At 46.6% G+C, this 22,559-nt stretch overlaps 1 protein-coding gene across 4 annotated transcripts; it reads right to left on the bottom strand.

The window, feature by feature from the left end:
• Positions 1-301: 301 nt before the first annotated feature.
• Positions 302-22,547, bottom strand: LOC119433484 (uncharacterized). 4 transcript variants are annotated; one of them, XM_049658737.1, is made up of 9 exons: positions 22,431-22,530; positions 20,679-20,702; positions 19,482-19,869; positions 19,262-19,349; positions 11,927-12,055; positions 10,888-11,151; positions 8,454-8,950; positions 7,107-7,278; positions 303-1,051 (listed from the first exon to the last, which is right to left on the bottom strand). In XM_049658737.1, the coding sequence occupies exons 1-9, from the start codon at positions 22,468-22,470 to the stop codon at positions 947-949; spliced, it is 1,707 nt and encodes a 568-aa protein (XP_049514694.1). In that variant the 5' UTR covers positions 22,471-22,530; the 3' UTR covers positions 303-946. The 4 variants fall into 4 exon arrangements, with proteins under 4 accessions (XP_037556650.2, XP_049514694.1, XP_049514695.1 ...); XM_049658738.1 differs by having other exon boundaries at positions 19,614-19,869; XM_049658736.1 differs by having other exon boundaries at positions 19,262-19,869.
• Positions 22,548-22,559: the final 12 nt, after the last annotated feature.

The raw sequence follows: 22,559 nt of genomic DNA, 5'->3' as shown, positions 1-22,559 counted from the left end.
GAGATTACTTGGTCATTTGCTTTCCAGCTTGAGCAACATATGGGTGGGACATTGCCGCGAGACAGAGCTGTCATGTGGCTCTCAAGCACAGACAGGTGGCAGTTCTTAATGCATGCTCAGAGAGTCCGAATTACCAGAAGCTTGGTGATGTAGCCCGTAGGGCTAATGATGTCCACTAAGACTTGTATTTACTTTCTTTTATTGTTCACTGTCAATGATGCCACTAAGGAAACTTGCAAATTATGCATCCTCTCATAGTGAGCAGAAACAACATAACAGTTGGTTTGTGTGCACGTGTGTGTAATGAATTGTCAAGAGTTGAATCCTTGTACAGGTGAAGGTCACAACCTCCTAAGGTAGAGGTAAGTGTATATGGCACACATACACACACGAATGTTTTCATAACAAACATATAGCTTCATATGCCACTTGTCATTTATTGGTGTTCTGATTTTCATTGGCAGATACAGCTAACCAGAACAAGAACATGATTGTGGGTAGCAGAATGGAAGCACTTAAGGGGATTTCATTTTTAACCCAAGTCCAAAGTCACGCGATAGTCGTTTCCTGTCAAAATCTTAACTTGCCTTGCTCATCGTGTTAAGGGAATGCAAATCATCTGAACTATTCTAAGCAATAAGCAATGTGAGATTCATTCCTCGGGAGAGGTCTGTGTAAGACAAGGCCCGTCCTTGTTCACATTGTATTTTGTGTCCGTTACTAATTTGTGCTAATCTACCATAATTATATTGACGGCATATGTTTCAGCGTAAAGCATTGATGGGATCCTCGAGCAACAGCACAAATGCCTAGCTGTAACACCGAGATGCTGTGAGCAAACCTGCGGTACAAGTTATGAGGCCAGTTAATTGCACGCCTCTCGGTGGACTTGCAGGCCTGCTGCTTGCAGAGCATCGAGATATGGCATCGCGTTGACTGGGCTGTATCAGGCATCGGGTGGGCAAGCTTTGATCACCACCTCTCCAAGACGGTTGCATATGGATGCTCTGGGATGGAGATTCACAAACCCGTCAGTGCTCCTGCACAGGTCCTGTGAAAGAGGAGTGCCGATGAGGCGTCAGCCACATTTGTACAGGGGGTGGCAATTGCTCAAGACAGCCTATATGCGTAAGGGACCCTTAACTAAGGGCGTGCGAATAGTGATTTTTGAGAATGAATCAAATAGCCTCATAAGCAAATCTAATCAAATATCGAATACTTTTTGAATAGTTTTTCAATAATGAACAGCTGCTATCACAAATAATATAAAACAATGTTCACATCCTATTATTCTTAAGGTTGGGTAGTTTCTGTCATTGCATTGTATGTTATAAAGCGTAGTTTATTAAAATCACAAATGAAGCATTACTAGAAGCAAACAAGTAGCTTCCTCGCATGCACAGGGCTCTTCAGAGAGTGCAAATGATTGCTGTGCAGCCTGTAAAGTATGGTTACCTAAGTGGCATAGCCTGCTCCACTGCGCAAGTTCTCATGTTTTATGTCTATATTAGGCATATTAGACCCAGTTTTATGTTAATTTGGACGCATTGACGTTTTCAAATATTCGCATTTACGAATATGGACTATTCAATTCCTTGTTTGAAAGTTCCGAGTATTCACACACCCCTACCTGTAACCAGTAAAGTTCCAATGTATATCCAGGGAGCGTTTTACCGCAAGGATTTTTCAATTGGTTCATTATCAGAGGAGATGAGAGGAACTGAAACGTCGCATTGCCATGATGCTAGCAGGCGAGCTGCAATGCCAACAAACTCCTTTTTCCACAAGCGAACTGTGACCGCGGCAACATTTTTCCATGCACCCTTCTCGCGTGCGCGTTGCTCTCTGCAGGAGTCGACGTCAAACGCACAGTGCGCTTACGTAAATTGCAGTGCTGTGACGTCACTTACAGTGACACGTGACTTCGAAAATTATTCAACATCAGTTATTTGTTTCATCTCTTGCTTCAATAGGCAATTTAAAGTTTAGAGAAATGATAAAACCTACAAAGCAAATGACTGCGAGACTTTGTTTCACTCCGTGCAGTAGCAAGAAGGACGTACTTCCGTTTCGTCTGCTTGTTCCCCACGTCGTACAGTCGCGGCGCGCAGAAAACGAAATTATTAGCCATTTTCTACCGGGTTCCTATATGCGATCGTGCTCTTTGACCCGCTTGCGTCTGACTCACTGTTCTTTACTGGCTCTGACTTAAACCGCTAAGCTGACTTAAAGGGCGTAAAGTGGTGCGCTGCGCGAAACGATATAAATGCAACAGCTTGCGCGAGAGACCGTCGCTGCAAGTGCGCCACTCAGCAAAAATGCGAAAGAGAGAGGTTAAAGAAAGAACAAAAAAAAAAACGCTTAATCTTACACTCGGCTGCGCAACGCTTGAAACAGCGAAGCTGGTCAATCGTAGCCCAGCATCTCCCGGAAGTGCGCGCGAACTTTTCATCTTATTACTCATGATGATGATAATTTCTTTTCGTGCGTCTCGGACTTACGGCCATCACTGCACATTGCATAACGCAGCTTGCAACACCGATACCGCGTACCAATGTCGACACCGCGTTCCAGGAGACCGGCTCCGTGAAAGCGTGTCTATCTCTGTATATATATATATCTTTCTCTCTCTCTCATAGCGCGCAAAACCTCTTCACCTCGCAGAGCACGAGCGTATGAACGCGCCAGCTATGGATGAAGACAACGACGCTCGAACACAATCATATGGTTCGCATAAATGCATGGTCTGAAAGCGTGGCTGTATAGCCTAGTGGTTATGACGCTCGCTTTGGGACTGGGGGTACGCAGGGTCGAATCCCGCCTCGGCAAGAAAGTTTCTTTTCTTTCTTGGAAGTTTCTTGATACGCACCACAAATTACGGCTGGCAAAAATGCGGGGCCCGTGATGTATCCGTCACGCGATCCTCCGGGCTCCTGTATTAGGAAACCCAGGTATTCTAGCCACCATACCATACCAGGTTAATTGCGGTATACCATACCATACATACCTACCATACCAGGTATGGTGGTTAGAATAACGCAGAGAAGGAATTTCGCTTGCGGTGGCTAGGCGGGGGAAAGTGGAGAAGCGTCTGTTTGTGGTGAAGCTCGCCTCCTGATATCATGGGTTTGCACGAAAAATTATTTCAGTATAACACTCCTTAGAGGGCACGAAACCTCAAGCGTATAACCAAAATTCGTTATATGGTCTAGTGAGGTGAGGCCCTTTAAGAGTTAATTTTTTTAATAATCAGATAAGCTCTCAGCAGAAATCTGAGTTCCCCGTGAGGACGGTAAACAATGTTGGTTAGGTTGTATTCACGTAGCATGCACCTGTTTTTTTTTTTTTTTAGGTAATTGGCACGCGGAAACACCACGTGCAATTTTAGCTGTGAAATCACGTATTGATGTTTTGAAACGGCCGTGTGGTATATTGTGTGTTTACCCTGCAAAAATCAATCTCGGAGCACGTGACTACAAGACAGGTTGCCGCAAATCACTTGTGTGCCGTGGCACCGATGAAGGGTCTCTATTGCGATAATTTATTTTATTGTGATGGCAATTATTGAGACACATCCAGATGTTACCGTCGCCGCCGTGATGTTCTGTATAAAGTATAAGTGGTATAAGATCAGATCACGTCCCGCGTGCCGTACGCTGTGAGTATTCTACAATCACTATTCGTCCCGCGATCTATCAGTGGCGCCCTCACGCGTGTGATGTCAATGGGGGGACTCCACTGCCGCGCGCGCTACACGAAGGCAGCTTGAAGCTGTCGGCCGTCCTGCTCTGCTCGAGTTTTTGAAAAGCGAGTCTACAGGGTTTTTTTTTACCAGTATGTACGGAAAGTTCCAGGACACTATTCCCTGCGAAATCTAGCCGAGTAGTCGTCACCACACTCAGTGTCGATTGCTCCTGGCGTCATCTGCTAGTCATCAGAGTGTATACGTGCGTGTACGGCGTTCGCTTCTCGCCATTGCTGTTCCATTTTCATGGCGCACTCACAATGATTTGCCGGCCCTGTTTTGATAATGAACTGCGGGATTTGGCCCTGAGCTATGGTGCCTGCACTGTAATAGCAACGTGTGTTTGTCTTTTCAGCGCATGCTGCGGGTTCGGTCGCCTACTCGTTTGCCAGACATTCCGATTTTGTTGCTGCCCACCCCGTTAAGCATTTCATGAAAGAAGTTTGATGCCACTCTCAAGAAACTAATGTGGTCACTGCGGTACGTTAATGCATCCACTGCTCTAGCGGCATTGCAGCAAAATGTAGTCTTGAACGTCTGATACAAGGGCGGATAAAATTAGTGAGCAAAACAAAATTACGTAATCTTGTGCTGCAGTACTGACCTTCGTATAATTCTTTATTAAAATGAATTATTTCCACCGTGACGCAGCTCGCCCCTGCATGTTAGATCCTTATGGTTACCTCGGCGTAACCCTTTCTTTCCTTGTTCTATATACCGTGGGTAGCGTGCACATTCCCTGGTCTAGATTAGTCTAGCGATGATAATTAGTGCTATCGCGTAACAAAAACAACTGACAACCTTTTCTTAGATCACCGTTTTCAATATACTTGGCTCTGTAAGCGGGTATAACTAGTCAAAACTAAAACAAAAAAAGTTTAGGTTTGCTGGGAGCAATACAGAATAAGTTGCTGGAGCTCTAAACACACAAAGAAAAAGAAGGAGAGGAGGGGGAGGCAGACGTATAAAGGCGAAATGTTTACAAGCAAGTCTGCATTTTTTAACATAATATTTACGCTGATAAAACATAATTACGCTGATAAAATAATGTTTTTCGAGTGGCTTCCGGTAGTCGGAAAGTGCGTGGAACAAAAGTAGTATTATGCTAACCTAAACAATTTTTCTTCTGCATTAGAAAGTGGTAATGAGATTTATTTGCAAGAAAATAGTGCAAAGCATGCTTGACAATTAGGAACGATGGCGTGTGGTGCCTCACTAATGTTTAATGTAAACCGCTTCTCAGTAAAGTAACAAGGCTTTTGTTGCCAGAAAAAGTTTTACATTTGGAGCCCCAAGATACTGGAATTACAAGCGAAGTGTGAAATTCCTAGTCAACTAGTACAATGCCGCTTTGTCAATGCAAAATTTTGTGCATGATCCCTGCGATCGTGCTTCATTTTCAAAGCTGTGACGTTTCTCATTTACTGGCTCGGCGCGATGCTTTATGACTGAGTCACGAGATCGTGTCCCTACCCGCGAGAGATGGGGTTATAATAAATAAAAATAAATGTAAAAAATTAATTCCGATATTTTACGTGCCAAACCCACCACAGAAATATCAGGCATGTAGTGTGGGACTCGGGAATAATTTCAACCACCTGGGATTCTTTAGCGAGCACCTAAGTCCAAGTACACTCGGGCGTGTTTGCAATTCGCCCCCATTTAAATGCGGCTGCCACGGAAGAGGTCGAATCAGCGATCTCGAGCTAAGCAGCGCAAGGCCAGAGCCACTGGACGATCACGTCGGGCGATTATATGGAAGACACATTTAATATACAAGGCTTGTAGTTCTCATAGTGCTGGCAATAATAAAACGAACACTAGAAGAAAATACAGATGGTAATTGGAGAGCGCCGTGCTGCGCGAGCACGCAGTCAAAGTGCCAGCAAACGCGTGAAAATGCAGCTATTCGAGCTGCATTTTCAATAGCAAATCTGATGATTTGCTATCGCTGTCAATGTTCCGCCTTTGAACCGAAACTGCAACTTCTTTTAACTGTATAGCCTTCGTTGCAACGCGTTGTGGGAATGAGGCAATTCTGTGTGCTCACATGAAGAGAGAATATTCTGTGCTCATTTCTAGAGGCGCTACTTGGGTGCCTCTATGGTACAAGTAGTTGAGCGGTGTTGGACGTGGTGTGAATGTAGCAGCTTTAAACACATCACCAGCCTATATTTATGTCCACTGCAGGACGAAGGCCTCAATCTCCCTGTGATCTCCAATTGCCCTTGTCTTGCGCTAGCTGATTTCAACTTGCGCCTGCAAATTTCCTAACTTCATCACCCCACCTAGTTTTCTGGAGTCCTTGACTGCGCTTCCCTTCTCTTGGTATCCATTCTGTAACTCTAATGGTTCACCGGTTATTTGTCCTACGCATTACGTGGCCTGCCCAGCTCCATTTTCTCCTCTTAATGTCAACTAGAATATCGGCTATCCCCGTTTGCTCTCTGATCCATACCGCTCTCTTCCTGTCTCTTAACGTTAGGCCTAACATTTTTCGTTCCATCGCTCTTTGTGCGGTCCTTAACTTGTTCTCGAGCTTCATTGTAAACCTCCAAGTTTCTGCTTCATATGTTAGCACCGGTAGTATGCAGTGATTGTACACTTTTCTTTTCGACGACAGTGGTAAGCTCCCAGTGAGGATTTGGCAATGCCTGCCATATGCACTCCAACCCAATTTTATTCTTCTGTAAATTTCTTTCTCGTGATCAGGGTCCCCTGTGAGTAATTGACCTAGGTAGACGTACTCCTTTACAGACTCTAGAGGCTGACTGGCGATCCTGAATTCTTGTTCCCTTTCCAGGCTATTGAACGTTATCTTTGTCTTCTGCATATTCATCTTCAACCCCACGTTTACACTTTCTCGGTTAAGTTCCTCAATCATTTGTTGTAATTCGTCTCCATTGTTGCTGAATAAGACAATGTCATCTGAAAACCGAAGGTTGTTGAGATATTCGCCGTTGATCCTCACTCCTAAGCCTTCCCAGTCTAAGAGCTTGAATACTTCTAAGCGTGCAGTGAATAGCATTGGAGAGATTGTGTCTCCTTGCCTGACCCCTTTCTTGATAGGTAACTTTCTACTTAAACACATCAGTAGGTTTCATATGCGTACAGAGCTAAGATTCAAACAAACACATACGCAGATTGTCACTTCGAACTGTTTGTATCGAAGTCTGTTATTTGTCATCTTTTCTTCTTGCGCGCCTTCTTAACATGTGTCAAACAAACTGGCCCGCATCGTGAAGTGCGCACTTTCACATGAGCCTTTACATGAAATATACTATTTAGGTAGGCAACCGCCCGTTATCGGCTTGGAACATTGCTCGGTGGATTCTATTTAGGTAGGATTAGTCGTCCTCACCCTGAGCAGCTCGCGGGTGTCCTTGTCAACGAAGGTCGCGAAGAAGGCTGACAGGTCGCGGAACAAACGGGCGGTTTCCTGGCGGGACAGGAGCTGCTGCTTCATGAGGTGGAGGGCCATTTCGACGGCATACTTATTTCTGGCGTTGCCCAGAAGTTCGATATACAGGGCCCTGTAGAAGCGAGCAAAGCAGTGCTTGAGGTCTATATCCAGACTTAGACATCGAGCTTAACAGGCGAGAGCAGCGCAAAATAAAGTAACAGCTACTCGCAGGAACTCTCTAAAGATAATTTTTTCTATAAATACCATTCTTACAGGGAGCTGTCGTCGGTCAGATCATGCACTCTTGCACCTTATACTCAAGGTCCTGCGTACAGCCTTCCCCCTTGCTTTAGTTGGTTAATGGTAGTTGCTGGTTACAGTGGTTACATGGTGGTTACATGGTTACAGTGTTAAGAAAGAGGAAGTAAACCTAAATGCTTTGACAAAAAAATTAAACCACCACGCTTGTGAAATCTGATGAAACAGCGGTCCGTAGGGATAGACCCGTAGGGATCGACCTCGACCTTAACAGCTCCACTGTTAAAATATTGTTATTTATAGACACCTGTTTAATTTCTCATTTGTGTGGCGATGTGTACAATGTTGATAGGGAATCAACATTAATGGGCATTGGACATCAACTGACTTTACTGCATAAATTATTGCATATACATGAAAGGCACACTCGCGTCAAAATTCGGGAATACGTCACATGGCATAAATTAAATCGCCCATGACGCACGCGCACAACGTATCCTCTTGTTAAGTAGTACGCAATTTCTCTGCCCGAGGTTCCAATCACTTAAGCCAAAGGATGCGTGACGCGCATGGTATATGTCACGTTTTCTCAAATTTCGACACAAGTCTGTCTCTCATGTTCTAAGGTCAGTTGATGTTCGCAGCCCGTCCTGTGCATTTGGTTTGGTTTTCCTTTACTGATGGCGGGGAATATTTTCGCGTTCCTGTCTTTGTCTTCTTTAGCACTGTAACCACAGTTCACAATTTCATTTTGCTCTAGACAATAAACCTCCTTGGCTCTCGACGACGCCCCTATACTCGGAGCCGTGTGAGATCGCAACAGCTCTCGTTCCACATCAGATCTCGCATCTGTATTCACAACGGCAGTGGGTGCACATTTGCATTTACTACGGGCTCTCGCTGGACGCCCCACTCTGCTTTTTAAGCACCAACTATATCTCAAGTGAACGCTTCGCGCACATCTTCTGAGGCCCTAACACTTTGCTCCATGGATGCATATATTAACAGCTTCAGGCTCGTCTACTCGGAACCAGCGAAACCATATACCTGAGGAGCTGCTCCTTGGGTTCCAGCTCGCTGGTCTTGTTGAGGAGGGACAGTGGCATAGCCTGCTTCAGCTGCTCAGTGTTGAGGAGCGAGATCATGCGCACGAGCTTCAGCATGAGCGCAGGAGTCCTTTTTGTCTCGATGTTGAGCTCGAGGCTGGCGAGCGCCTCGGCCACCTCATCAAGGACCTTAGCGAACACTTCAGCGTTGACTTGCTCAGGGTTGCCCGTGAGGTAGCTGTAGGCATACCCGTCGAGGTACTCGGCCATCTCGGACATGTTTAGCTTCAGCGAGGTGCGCGGCTCTCCGTCGAACTGCACCACGGCGCCCACGGGTGGCGCTTCCTGGCTGGCCAGCTCGAGCTGAAGGCGCGTTCGCACCATGACCGGGCCTCCAAACACGGGCAGCAGGGTGAGACTCTCGGAGAGGGCGTTCTCGATGAGGCTGCCGTTGACACGGTAGTAGGAGACCTCGTGTGCAGTCACCATGGAGTCGACCTGACCGGATGCGAATGCGAGCGCGCGAATGATATAAAGGTTAGGCAGTCAAGGGTAAAACGGACGCCGACCAAAAATGTAAAGAAAAGTAAGACGTTTCGGCCCGCATACGGGGGCCTTGTACGCAATGAAAGCAAACGAAAGGGGGGAGACAATTATGCTCGTGTGAATACATGGCGCAAACAGTGGGCATAAACGAAAGGGAGGCTGCCGTCATTGCGGCTCAACGTGGTATCAGTGGTATGGATTAGTAATGACTCGAGATGCAGCTGCGAGGTTAGATTACTTGCATTGACTAGCACATGTGCTGTGTCGCAGTCAATATCATGTCCTTTTGACACAGAGTGCTTAGAAAGAGCGTTAGAAGACACTTCGTTTTTTTAACATAACAGTGTTCGTTGATGCACCTTTGAAGATTACCCGTCCTGCCGATGTAGACATGATTGTAGTCTGCACAAGGAGTGTTATACACAACACCTGGCTACTTTTCTTTCGGAAGATTGTCTTTGACACTTACATCAATTGTCTTTGACATCTTTGACATTTTCTTTTTTTATGTTTTGGTCGGCGTCTGTTTTACCCTTGACTATGAGCAATCCCGACCAGACGAGTTTTCGTCGAACTCTTGATTTCATTAACGGTTAGGCGCTATACTTGGCATCCAGAGAAGCCATGTGAGTTTTTGCGCGTAGGTCTAAGACTAGGGCGCTATCCTAAATGCCGTCAAATTCCGCCATAATGCCGAAAGGCTATCTTTCTCATCTCCGATTGTCGCACAGTGCGGCCACGCCTTTTCTGATTGGCTCAGAACGCCAACAATTCGGAATTTTTGGCGTCGTCCAGAATAGCAGTCATGTAGCGGTAGGTGCATCTTTTGCGACTCGTAGAACCTCCGGAATGGGACTTGTGCTGCCTGTCCAAAACGCGTGGACCGAGTCTGCACTCCGGTACACAATTAAGCTGCAGCTATCGGTCACTTAATGTCTGGCTCATTTCGACGAGCTACGCCTTTCTGAAAGACTTGCATAAGCCTTTGCCGGAACTGTGTGTTCGTGGCGGGCCTTACAAGCCTTCATTTTCTACGAAAGACAGGTCTGGACTTGATGCATGAGTAGGTCCATCGGCTAAATGCTTCTCACTCCAACATTCTGTACTAATCGTCTCATCTAACACCTACCAATTTTTCTAGAGGTGTGCGAATAATGATTTTTGGGACCGAATCGAAAATGAATCGAGTAGTGCCAAATTCGAATCGAATATCGAATTCTTTTTGAATAGTTTGCCAATAATAACTAGCCGTTATCACAATTAATATAATACGATGCTCACACCCCAGTTAAAGTTAGTAAGTTACTGTCCTTACATAGTACTTTATGAAGCGTTGTTTACTAAAAGCCCAAATGGAGCATTAGGAGCAAACAAGTAGTTCCTTCGCATGCACAGGTCTCTTCAGAAAGGGCAAATGATCGCTTTACAGCCTGTAAAGTATGGCTATACCTAAGCGACGTAGCCTTCCCCACTATGCAAGTTATGTTTTATGCGTGCACTATGCTTGCGGGGGTGCAAAGTTAACGCACTATTGCTACAATTTTAGGTTTATTTGGGCGGAGTTGATATTCGAAAAGTATTCGAAAATTATTCGCATTTACGAATAGTGACTATTCAATTCGTTATTCGAAAGTTTCGAATATTCTCACACCCCTATATTTTTCTCTTTCCCGTTTCTCCAATGCAAAACAGCATCCTCCAGCTCCATTCAGTAAGAGTCAGGCCAACCTGGCTGCCTTCTGCTGTAAATAGACGTTCTTTCCTTCTCGTGCGCTTCCCGAAAAAAAAAAAAAATAGCATCGCTTTACGTGGTATTTGCATCCATCTTGGGTAAAAATTCTTAAGGCTGAGATTGCAACATAGGCCAATGCAATCTTCTCTATTACCACCCTGTTAAGATCCTCGGGACGTTCAGTGAAAGATTTGTTCTCGGAGATGGAAGTGTTCTCCAGGGGCAGTGGTAGGAAGTTGGACAGATGCTTAGAGTGGTCGGCGCGATGTCCCGGAGCGCCATTCGTGCTGTTCCCACTTCGGGTCGGCTCGCAGTCGTCCAGGTGCTTGGTCTTGGTTAGGTTGTACACCTTGACCTCGGTGGGGAGATCGGTAAGCCAATGCATCTCGTAGGTGACGCGACAGTATCCGGACATGCCATCCTGCAAACGAAACAGCAGTTAGCAACTTTTGGTGTTCATACATGGAAGTTGCATCTCCCGCGGCCGAACTCTATGATACAGATTCAGCTGTTCAGGATCCAGTTACGGCGTCCGTCCGGTGTGCGTGCGGCATGAAGTTTCGAGCCGCTCAAAAGTTCATGCTGCTTTCGTAATAATATAATTTCTAAAGGCTGCTGGATGCTACTGAGGATTCTAAATTTGCTGGCGATATTGTTTAATTGTGCTGAACACGAAGACATAGAATAGACGAAATTTTGTAGCATGGTGGCTGCCCAACAATGTACAGCAATTACCTTCCTCATTATAAAAAAAAAAAAAGAAAAGCACGGAAGCGTCACTGAGGCATGCCTGTCCCGTCTATACTTGCTATTGGGTAAAACGCAGATCTTGCACAATGTGAGCGATTGTCTGTCTCAGCAACGATAATACGTTCCTGCACTCGGTCACACCATATTCCCGCTGACATGGCCTTTCTCACCATATATCTAACAGATCTGATAGAGCATCTCCTTTGCTTGACGCCGTAGGTCGCTAGCATTGTGTGTGTGTGTGTTCTTAATCTTATAAATATTATAAAGAAAATAATGCTACTTTCCTTCGCGAACTCGCTCTTAACGTACACAGCTTTCATTTTGTTTAATTTAATTTTGAACTCTGAAGATACCAGAGCGCATATGCCTCCTTTTGCATTCGTAACACCGTGGTGTTGGCAGACCATGCCAATCAAATGAACAGGTTTGTATCAGCACCTTACCTCATAGTAAGATGCCACCACTGGGAGTTCCCGGGGCGTCTCAACCTGGTTCTGGAGGAGCGGCAGCACAGACTTGTACACATGGTGGATCCAGGCCGGGGCACCAAGGCTGATCTCGTACTTCACAAGCTGTCGGGGAAGAACAGAAGCGCACGTCCCACATCACCCCTGCACGAACTTGGCAAGGTCACCCAACTGCAGAAATACTGAGAGTTTTTGAGGAGTCTGCACGTGTAGCGCTGCGATTATGCTTTAGAAAAATAAGTCGCAGTTTCGCCCGAAAGGTGAAGCATTGATTGAATCCAGAACGTGCACCTAAATTTAAGCATACGTGAGCGGTTTATCATATCGCCCCCATCGAAATACGACCACCGCGGCCGTAGTCGAATCAGCGGCCTTGAGCTTAGCAGCGCAACACCAAAACCACGGGGCTGTCACAGCGGGTAGTTATATGCATTAAATAACAATTGTCTTCCTGCTAATGCTGGAGTCACACGATAATTAACGGGAGAGGTCTTTTCCAGGACCGTGTATTGGCCAATAAACCGGAACTGGAACTTCTCGCACAAACCAGTAGTGTGAACTGGTGTCCAGAGCAGCACTTCATCGCCAATATGGTAGAATGCTGCACGATGAGATGCGTCATAATGATCCTTGCGGTCCTGTTGTCTGGCGACACTGGACGAGGGGGGAAACATATTTTTCGCAGGAAGATTGAGATGGACTGACAGGGGCAGCGAAGAATGAAATGTCGAGAAAAGAACTGGCCAAACGACCATACACAAGGTAGAATTGCGAGCAACCGGTTGTGCGGCGTTGAATGGCGGTGTCAGTAGCGCACCCAGGATCTCTGCCAGGGGGGGGTTTACAGTTTGCCAATACCATCTAAACAGCACTAATTTCAATTTCTTCACGGGAAATTGTCAAAAAAGTACGCTTTTTGCGAGTGTGCAGACGATTGCGCGTCTTACATCTTAGTTGCAGTACTCAAATGCGCAAGGAAAGAAAAAGGGTTAAACAAAAGGGGGGGTTAAGTCGGCCTCAGGGGGAGGGTTACAACCCCCAAACCCTCCCCGTCGGTGCGCCACTGGGCGGTGTTATACGCGAAAGTGACGAACCGCAAAACTTTGTCCAAATTTCTGTGATCTGGTTGAATATAGCCGGCTATCATGTCGGAGAGCGTACGATGAAACCGCTCAGTCAGGCCGTTGGTCATGAGGGTGGTAACTTGAAGTAGTCTTGTGGGTGGTGCCACGGAGGCTCTGAGCACTTTGCCTACTAGTTGTGAAAGAAATGCCTTTCCACGCTCGCTCAGAAGGACACGAAGAGCGCCGTGACGCAGGATTATAGTTTGAGGAATGAAGGCAGCAACTTCGGAAGCAGAGGCAAAAATTCGCAGAAGCTGTTCTGCCATAGCGCGTCAGGCGGTCGACGGCTGTCACTATCCATCGACTACCGGTGGGAGTCATGGGAAGAGGCCCACAGAGATCGATGCCAACAAACTCGAACGGTCCTGTGCGACACGAGACTGGTAGTAGCTGCTCATCAGGAGCTGATGTTGGCCGCTTTCGACGTTGACAAATGGCGCAGCAAGTGACGTTTCTCGCCACACTGGTAGACAGGCCAGGCCAGTAGAAGCGACTTCTTATGTGGTCGTAAGTTTTTGGATGCCAAGGTGGCCCGCAGTAATAACATCATGATAGGCCTGAAGAACACGCGCACGAAGGCAACGAGGCAGAACGGGCACCCAGCGGCGACCGTCAGGATGATGGATACGGCGGTACAGCACGGAGTATTCCAGCTTGAATTGTGTCAGCTGTCGACGAAGTCGGGCGTTGTGCGGGCGCGAAGCTCCGCGAAGGTGGTCTATAATACGTCAACAGTACGAGTCGGCGAGTTGTTGAGCCGAAAATTATTCATGGTTAATTGTCCGAAGTGAGGTGATCAAAAGCGTTGAAGGACAAAAATTGGGAGGACGCTTAAACTTTGCTTTTAAGAGTGGAACGCGATATACATGGAGATGGTTGCGGAACCATTGAGTGTGGCTGTAGGAAGCGGGCAGCGAGAAAGAGCGTCTGCGTCTTGGTGCTTTTTACCAGACTTGTAAATGATTTCAAAGTCACATTCTTGCAGACGAAGAGCCCAGTGACCAAGACGTCCTACAATTTTTCTTGAGTGGGGAAAGCCAGCATAAGAGGTGATGGTCCGTAACGATGGTATAATGGCGGTCGTGAAGATAAGGGTGAAACTTCTGTACGGACCAAACTACAACTAGGCACTCCTGCTCGGTGATCACATGTACGATACCTTGCCGACAATATATAGAAGCAAAAACAAGGAAATCCCACTCTAATGCTTAAAGTATGCTTAAGCTTCACCTTTAAGAGTGGAACGCGATAGCGTTATTGGACGCCGTTGACGTCGACACCGACACCGTATTTTCTTCGACATGGGGCCCGATCAAAATTTAGAAAGGCTCGGTTTTCAACATTCCCCTGAACGTTTACTACAGCCAAAGTACAACGAAACACCATCAAAATTGAAGTACGATTAAGCTTCGCCTTTAAGAGTGGAACGCGATAGCGTTATTGGACGCCGTTGACGTCGACACCGACACCGTATTTTCTTCGACATGGGGCCCGATCAAAATTTAGAAAGGCTCGGTTTTCAACATTCCCCTGAACGTTTACTAGAGCCAAAGTACAACGAAACACCATCAAAATTGAAGTACGATTAAGCTTCGCCTTTAAGAGTGGAACGCGATAGCATTCAAAGATCCTTGGCTGCTTATCAGGCTTTTTTATTCTATATTCAAATTACAATCCGACGCTATCACGTCTGTGTGGTTAAGTCGTACTTTACGATTTTTCTGACGAATTTCACTTTGAGAAATTCAATTTTTGTTCACTAACGCATTGAGCCACGCGAAGGGTCCGCCCAGTCGGGGTGGTTCGGGATGATGTGGTTCGGCATGATTATTTCAGCCAGACGCCGATGGCTTACACCGATGCCGACACAGACGCCGAAATTTCTACGACACGGGGCCCTTAACGCTGTCGCGTTAAAATGAGCTGGCGGTAGCAAGGCGACAGCACAGCCAACTGGTAGACAATGCCATCGATCAACACACGCAGTACAAAGCGCGGAAGGTCGGATAGTGTTCCTTTGAGCTACAACCATCGTGGGTCCATCGTAAGGCGTCGTAATTTTCCCGAGACGCATATGCTAATCAGCGTGAATAACTGATAAAGTCGCACCGGTGTCCACCAATGCTTCAACTTGCACACCTTCAACTAACGCAGACAACATATTACAAGGGCGCGCTGGAGTAATCGTGTCGGTGAATGCGGTTTTTCCTCCGAAAACTGCATCACTTAGTTTTCCGGGCGACGGTCAGAGGTGAGTGAGGCATGCCGATGCGGTGACGAAGAGCAGCGGAAGAGGCGAAGGTGACTGGCGTCTGGTGGCGCGGTAGCCATTCGGTGTCTCGGTCGTTGTGGGTGGAGATGTGTAACGGCGCGGAGGGAAAGCGTAACGCCGGCTTTGATAAGAAGCCCCACCAGATAACGCATCGCGTTCACACATGTCGTACCTGCGACGCTCGGTTTGGTGACGTTTGCGGCAAAACCGTGATATATGGGTGCGATAACTACAGTAATAGCAGATAGGGCGAGACGGACACCAAGGTGGGTAGTAGAGGGCACTCGGTGCCCACTACTCAGTTGGGGCGATGAAGGCTCAAGGGGCATTGGCCGGAGGCGCGGCACTAACCTACGCGTGTGTTGGTAGGTGGTGAGAGGCAGGAGTGTCCCCATGCGCAGGGCAGGCCATGGACGCGAACTCCTCCTTGATGACGGCGCGCAAGGCTGCACCAGAAGGTTGAGCTGAAAACACCAACGGAGATGACAAGCCAAGTGATTGGAGTTCCAACTGTGAGCGTACGGACTCAAATTCGTCGAGGCGCTGGTACGTCAAGACGATGTCAGCGACGGTAGCCGGGTTCTTGACAGCGAGCACGTTGAAGGCCACAGTCTCAATACCTTTAAGAATGTGACGTACGCTGTCCGACTCAGTCATTACATCAGTGACAGAGTGCAAGCACACCTTCGATGTACTATGTGTATGACTTGCTTGAGTGTTGTTTGCGAGCATCGAGAGTTTTCTTCGCAAGAGCGGAGCGAACTGCCAGCGGGCCAAAAACTTGTCGAAGCTGCTGCTTGAATTTGGTCCAATCGGAGAAATAAATCTCGTGGTTGAAAAAACAGGTCTTTGCCACACCCGTCAGATAGAACGAGAGATGGCGGAGCTTGAGGAGGTCATCCCACCGATTAGCAGAGCCTACCCGCTCTTAATCGTACCAGCCAATCCTCAACAAAAGCTTTGCTTTAATAACCACCTGGGCCCTTCGTAATACTGCTATAGTGCTGGATCTACGCAATTAATGTGAAGCATCACTGTGACTCACTTTGAAATTCAGCGTGAATTTCTAAGGGAGTCTCTGCCTTTGACGACTCTTTGGAAGGCTTGATGACCCGTTACAAAATTGACACTAGTACGTCTAGGCCCTTGGGTGCTAAGTTTCCATCTGAAGCCGTTTACATTTATAATGCGGTGCGCTTATGAACTCGCGTTTTCACTCGATGCGCCTGAAGTACCAATGCGTTTCATGACATTGCAGAGCTTTCACGTTTTAAGAATGCCCATTCATCCAGATAATTGCGAGTTGTACACAATTCTGTTGTATAATTTCGCATGGCTGTGTATATGCACTATTCAACAGCTGGTTCAATCGTATCAGTAGGCTAATTATATCAATTGTCATCCAGCTAATTGCCAATTGTATTCAATTCTTTTAGATTACTTCGTATAGCATGGTTTTATCGTACGAGTAGCTCGTATGCTATTCTGCAACTGCCGTTGGAGCCACAGGATGACCAAGGTGAATGTACCTTGGAATGACTAAGTGCATTATGCTATGAGCCCCGTCAACCTCCGTTATGAATCTGCATGTTTACGGCGTATTAATAGAATATCTTGCCCTCTTCTGGGACACTGGTCCATAACTGCGAGATATTGCATGTTCTTGGCTCGTAGCATACACCTTCTGACCTAAAAATGCGATTAATAGAATATAAGACATGGCTCCAATTTTATGGCGCCGACAGTTATTAAGGTAGCGAACGCAAAAACTGACCCCATTTTGATGTTTATTGTTCGCTGTGATCGAATTACGACGGTCTTGCACGGCAGCTTCGATGGCAGGGCGGAGTTTGCACTTGTGAGGAAGTATTCGTGTATGCTTCACAGTGATTGCATGTAGGCTCCGTACGGACCTCGCTGAAATTTTCGCAGTGCGGGCGTCTGAACAATGGCAACGTGACTGGCGTTTCATCGGGAGCACACGCTAGTTAATTGCTGCGCGTGTGACAGTCGCTGCGTTAGTGGACACTCGAAGTAAGAACACGTTTAACTTTGGTAGAATGCAGGGATAGTTGGATTTCCGATAACTAATGCACTTACAGCGCTCTGGAATAAACTGAAAAATTTTGTGAGTAAAATAGAACTGAAGAAAGGAGGGACGCTCATCTTCAGCTGATCACTAATGCACGTAATGAAATACTAAATCACGATAATATATATGCAGATACGCGGTATAGGTTCGTGGATGCCTCAAAATAGACACAGATCTGTGAATACGAGGGGGTACCGAAAAGCAACCGGAATTATTTTTTTAATAGCTATGTATTTATTTATTGTTTTACAAAACAACCTAACCACCTTCAAAGTATACTCTCCATTACACTTGGTACATTCGTCCAATCTGCGATTACATTCTTTGAAAAAAATTTTAAAACTCCTCTGTTTTTATGGCTGATAGCTCGTTTCTCGTTTCTTTTTCTTCAGCTCTTCTACGTCGGGAAATCGCAGTCCTTTCATGTTCTTATCCATTCGCGGTAAAAAAAAATTGTTGTAGTTTCACCCGAAAGGCGAAGCATCAATTGCGATAGCAAATTAGTAGAGAGCTATACGGAGTAAGGATAGTAGTTTTATCAGCTGTATAAACTTGGACATGCAGCAGCACCAGCAACGCACAGAACTGTTGTCGACGCCGTCGCCGTTTTGCCTGCGTTCGCACCGAACGCGCGCGGTGTTGGTGACTGTTGCCGGTGCCTCTGGGGGCGGCTCGGAGATTTTCGACGAGATCAAAATGGGACACTCGTCGAGAAGCGTCGGAAATCTTACCTACCTCCTCGCCTCGCAACGTTTTTATTTATTGGCAAAAACACAGCGCAAAAAAGACACGGACACGAGAGAGCGACACGCACACAGCACTGTCTTTTTTGCGCTGTTTTTGCTTATGAATCACCAACACGCCCAAGCTTCCACGCTAAATCACTTCGTTTTTATATAAATACGCATTTGGTGCCGCAGCTAAACGTCGCCTTCCCTCCCTCCCTCCCGTCCCCCCACGGCCTTTTGCGCGACGGAAGAAGTCGCGTTTGCTCTGCATATATGGTGATTGTAAAGACGGAAAGAGACGCTTAATTTTGCAGCCCTTCAGTTTTCAGCATACAATTAACGTTAGTTTGTATCAGTAAAAGGCATTTTCACCTTCCTAACGCACCAGTCGGTAACAAGAACCGACTTGAAAAAACAATTATGTCCATGAGTTTTCACCTTACAGACATCATAGAGATACCGTTGTTTTTCTACTGACTTTCTTCAACATAATGTTTTTTGAGAGGCAATTGAATGACATGCATTATTTATGTAAGGTTTCAGGTCTCGGGAGGTCATAGTCCCATCTTGTACCTTCACCCCCTCGTTCTTGTGCGCCTCGCGTGTTGTATGTTTTGTCAGTGCCAGAGCTTACTCGGCCTGTCTAACCTAGCGGCCCAAATTTTTACTTTGCTCCTGACCCTTACAACTCATTTTCTTGAAACTCATTGAAAAGTTACGGGTCAATCTAAAAAAAATTATTGATAGAATGTTGACCATGAATTAAAATACCTTTGAAAATTTTGACAGGTGTAGAATATATGTGTATTATATTTCGTTTAAATACCATTGGGGACATTTTACTTTGATAAGTTGTTGGTTTGTCAATGATAATGTTTTGAACGTCAACGGTTGAATTACGACACATTGTTTTGAGCGGTGTCAAAAATTGCTCGGACTTTCCGACGAAGTACCGTCGAACTTTAATGTGTTGTGAAGTTCTTATTACTGACGCAACGCTTGTACGACGCTTGCGTATAAACCAACCATTCCTTAACCATATGTCAACAAAAATCACCAGCCATATTTTTTTTAAACACGAATACGCATTCTCACCTTGCCAGATCTGAGAACGAACTGAACCGGGTAGCTGAGCACCTGGGAGTAGTCGACATCGCCGACAGCGTCCACCAGCGGTTGAAGTCTTTCGGGCGGTGCGATGATCAACGTCTCCAGGCTGCAACCCGGGCAGGTCGTTCTTGCTGGATGCTCATTCTTGACCACAGGCACCTGCGAGCGGTCAAGATCCTCTACCGCATTCACAGGTGGGTAACGCCTTTCGGGCGGCGCGATGATCAGCGTCTCCAGGCTGCAACCCGGGCAGGTCGTTCTTGCTGGATGCTCATTCTTGACCACAGGCTCCTGCGAGCGGTCAAGATCCTCGACCGCATTCACAGGTGGGTAGCGCCTTTCGGGCGGCGCGATGATCAGCGTCTCCAGGCTGCAACCTGGGCAGGCTGTTCTCGCTGGAGACTTTTGCTTGACCACCGAGAAGTTCAGGAAGCGCGCCTGGTACGTGCCCCGTCCGACCTTGTAGAGAGCCAGCTCTCCCGCGTATTGTATTCCCGTGCCCTTGGTCACGTTCAGTTCGTGGCTTTCCAGGGTCACAGTCGCGCGAACCTTGTAGACCACGCCGTTCGACGACTGGTTCGTGGGCACCGGATCTGCGACAGTGACGCTTGTTGGTAGTCATGCGGTCTCTCTGTCGTATGAACTGGGTACCGAGGCAACGTTATTGGCTAATGGGATACTTGTAGATGACGCTTTTCAAAACAGCTTTCACCGTGACGAGAGGTGTTTGCAAGCCGGATGAATGTGTAGATGTGAAAGGCATGTGTCGACGCGACCTTAAAAACTCTGACACATCTAGTCTGTGACGTTGCAAGAACCACTTGCCAAGGTTAACCAATCGCTTATTGCTGGATTGGGAAGTAACTGCGTTTTGAAGATCAGACCGAAGACTTTGATTTCAGTGCAAGGTGCAAAGCTTGAGAAAACTTCCAAGTGCGTAAAGTGTGGGCAACGTCACTGGTGCCATGGTTTCGCGGCGAGCAGCATAAGAATGAAACTGGTTCTCGCATTTTATTTTGCTCTAATGCTATTTCCAGCCCAGCAAATGCAAATATTGATGTTTAATATATAAATGGAATTTGGAATTGTTGCTTCAAAGGTTGGACAATGCTAGGATTTCATCTAGTGATCTTGTGTGAAACATTATGTAATATGCGGCGTGGCGCTAGACACATATGTAGGTTGTCTCTTGGCAAAATATGACCGTATGGGACACGCGCAGGTATGTTGATAGTCCAAGCTAGACTAAAACGCGCCAACTCAGTTGTGCACTGTCATAGCCTTACACATTAGTGATACTTTAGAATGGCATCAAGCGAACACCATATATTTCCTTAGAATAATACTTGTTCGACATTTACTTGGATTTTGACAAGGCGTTCCTGTACGCTCGAGGACTTACCGAAAAGGATGGCATTTGCCGCGGCTGGGAGAAAACGAAAGAGAAAAAAAAATATTATTGGCATTTCAATGACAAACCTACTCAGCGATATTTGTGACGTGCATGTCAGTGGAGTGATAGGAGCAGTTAGTCTGCTTAAAACTGCATCCTACAAGCATTTCGCTATGGATGTAGCTACCGGACATATGTTACTCTGTGGTGCAACTGTCATCGTACAGGCGCTGGAATGAAGGCCTCGCCCCCAATAAGCCTTCCAATCTGTAATGAAGCTAGATTACTCGCTATACAGCAAATCCCAGTGATACAGACTAGTAACAACTCCTTGTTTTACGAGCCCTAGTGCGTCGACGTGCCAGTCGTCTCGGAACAAACCCCAGGCAGCCAGGTGATGCAACAAGCCATCTGAGAAGGCAGGTACTCCGACGGCAGCCGCGCCGCTGTTGCCGGGCCGATCTGCGACACTATGTGGCCTTAAGCGCAAGGTAACACGTTTCTTTCTCGCCTGCACAGCCTGCAATCTGAGGAGAGCTAGAAGCAGTCTGAAATTTCGGTGTACGGTGAGGAACCAAACGCGATCAGAATTGTTTTTCAGTTCTCAAATATGGCATACCTTGCAGCCTATCTGTATGTCTAGGAGGAAAAAAAGTCAGATTCTGTATTGAACACGCTGTTTTGAACCTCCACACGAAGCACTGAAGTCTTAAGACCTAACACCGTACGCAGTGCGAACTTTTTTTGTTTTTGCGGAAGCTTGGTAATGCATTTAAATAATACGCACGTGGCACAAAATGAAGTACAGCTAAAAAGACAACGCTTGACCACACCTGCGCATTTTCTTGTTATCCCTAAAACACCACTTGTGTCTTCAAACGCGTTACCAAGGTCTCTAAAGCAAACATTTGTTCGTGCTCTCTGTGCTAGCTGTAGGCTCTTAGTATATATATATATATATATATATATATATATATATATATATATATATATATGTATAATCTTCACTGTTTCGTCTTGTACTAAAATGCGTTTAGTCTTGAACAATGCGTAACCAACTGGACCCAATCGCAGCGTTGTTATCTATCTAATCAACTTCATCCTAGTGTGGCCCAAATAGAAGGAGAGGACGGCTTTCCCGTGTAATCATTAGCCGCGTTTACACGAATGCGACGAGTGGCTCATTCCATATTGGCTTTCCAGAGCATCGCATTCACGTATACAGCGGCATTGTGCGCGGAATGGCGAATCGTATTAAATGCGCCAATAGTGAGTAGATCGCGACGGGTAAGTCGATTCACGCAATGTATGTAAACGCTGGCGTATCGCATCGATGGAATGAGGGAAAAAAAAGAGAGACGGCTGGCGACGTGTACTCGCCTCCACAACGTACCAACACCTCCTGCATAGCACAAGGTCTGTGCACTTCGATCCATGACGTCATGCTACCGTGCCCGACTGACTGCCATAGAATCGAATGGGAATGCTAGCTCCCGAGTAAGCCGCGGTGATTTTGACGTCGCCATTTCGTCACGCCGGGCTTGACAGTGGAAATTTTGGTCCAAGTAGCGTGACGTCATAAAACAGAGTGCACAGACCTAGGAGGCGTTGAACGTACTCGCCGGAAACAAGTTCCGGCTTGTTTCGGACGAACGCGGAGGCACCACGTGTAAACGCTTTCGCGTATGGTATCACTGCGATGCGCTATAGGAAATGCCATATACGCTACTGTCGCATTCGTGTAGGGCAGGCACGGCTCACCTGCTAGTAGCAGCAACAGCAGGGCGCTGACGACGCGCATCTTTCGGCCGTACACTGGGAGCACAGAGTGTGTTTACTGTGCCAGCTTGCCGCGGTCAGTTATATAGTATCGCTCCCTGCGGCGCTGAT

The sequence above is a fragment of the Dermacentor silvarum genome, chromosome 11 (assembly GCF_013339745.2).
Source record: "Dermacentor silvarum isolate Dsil-2018 chromosome 11, BIME_Dsil_1.4, whole genome shotgun sequence".
NCBI classification, from domain to species: domain Eukaryota; kingdom Metazoa; phylum Arthropoda; class Arachnida; order Ixodida; family Ixodidae; genus Dermacentor; species Dermacentor silvarum.
The sequence above is the reverse complement of the archived record's forward strand: the minus strand, read 5'-3'. Positions and strand labels throughout refer to the sequence as shown.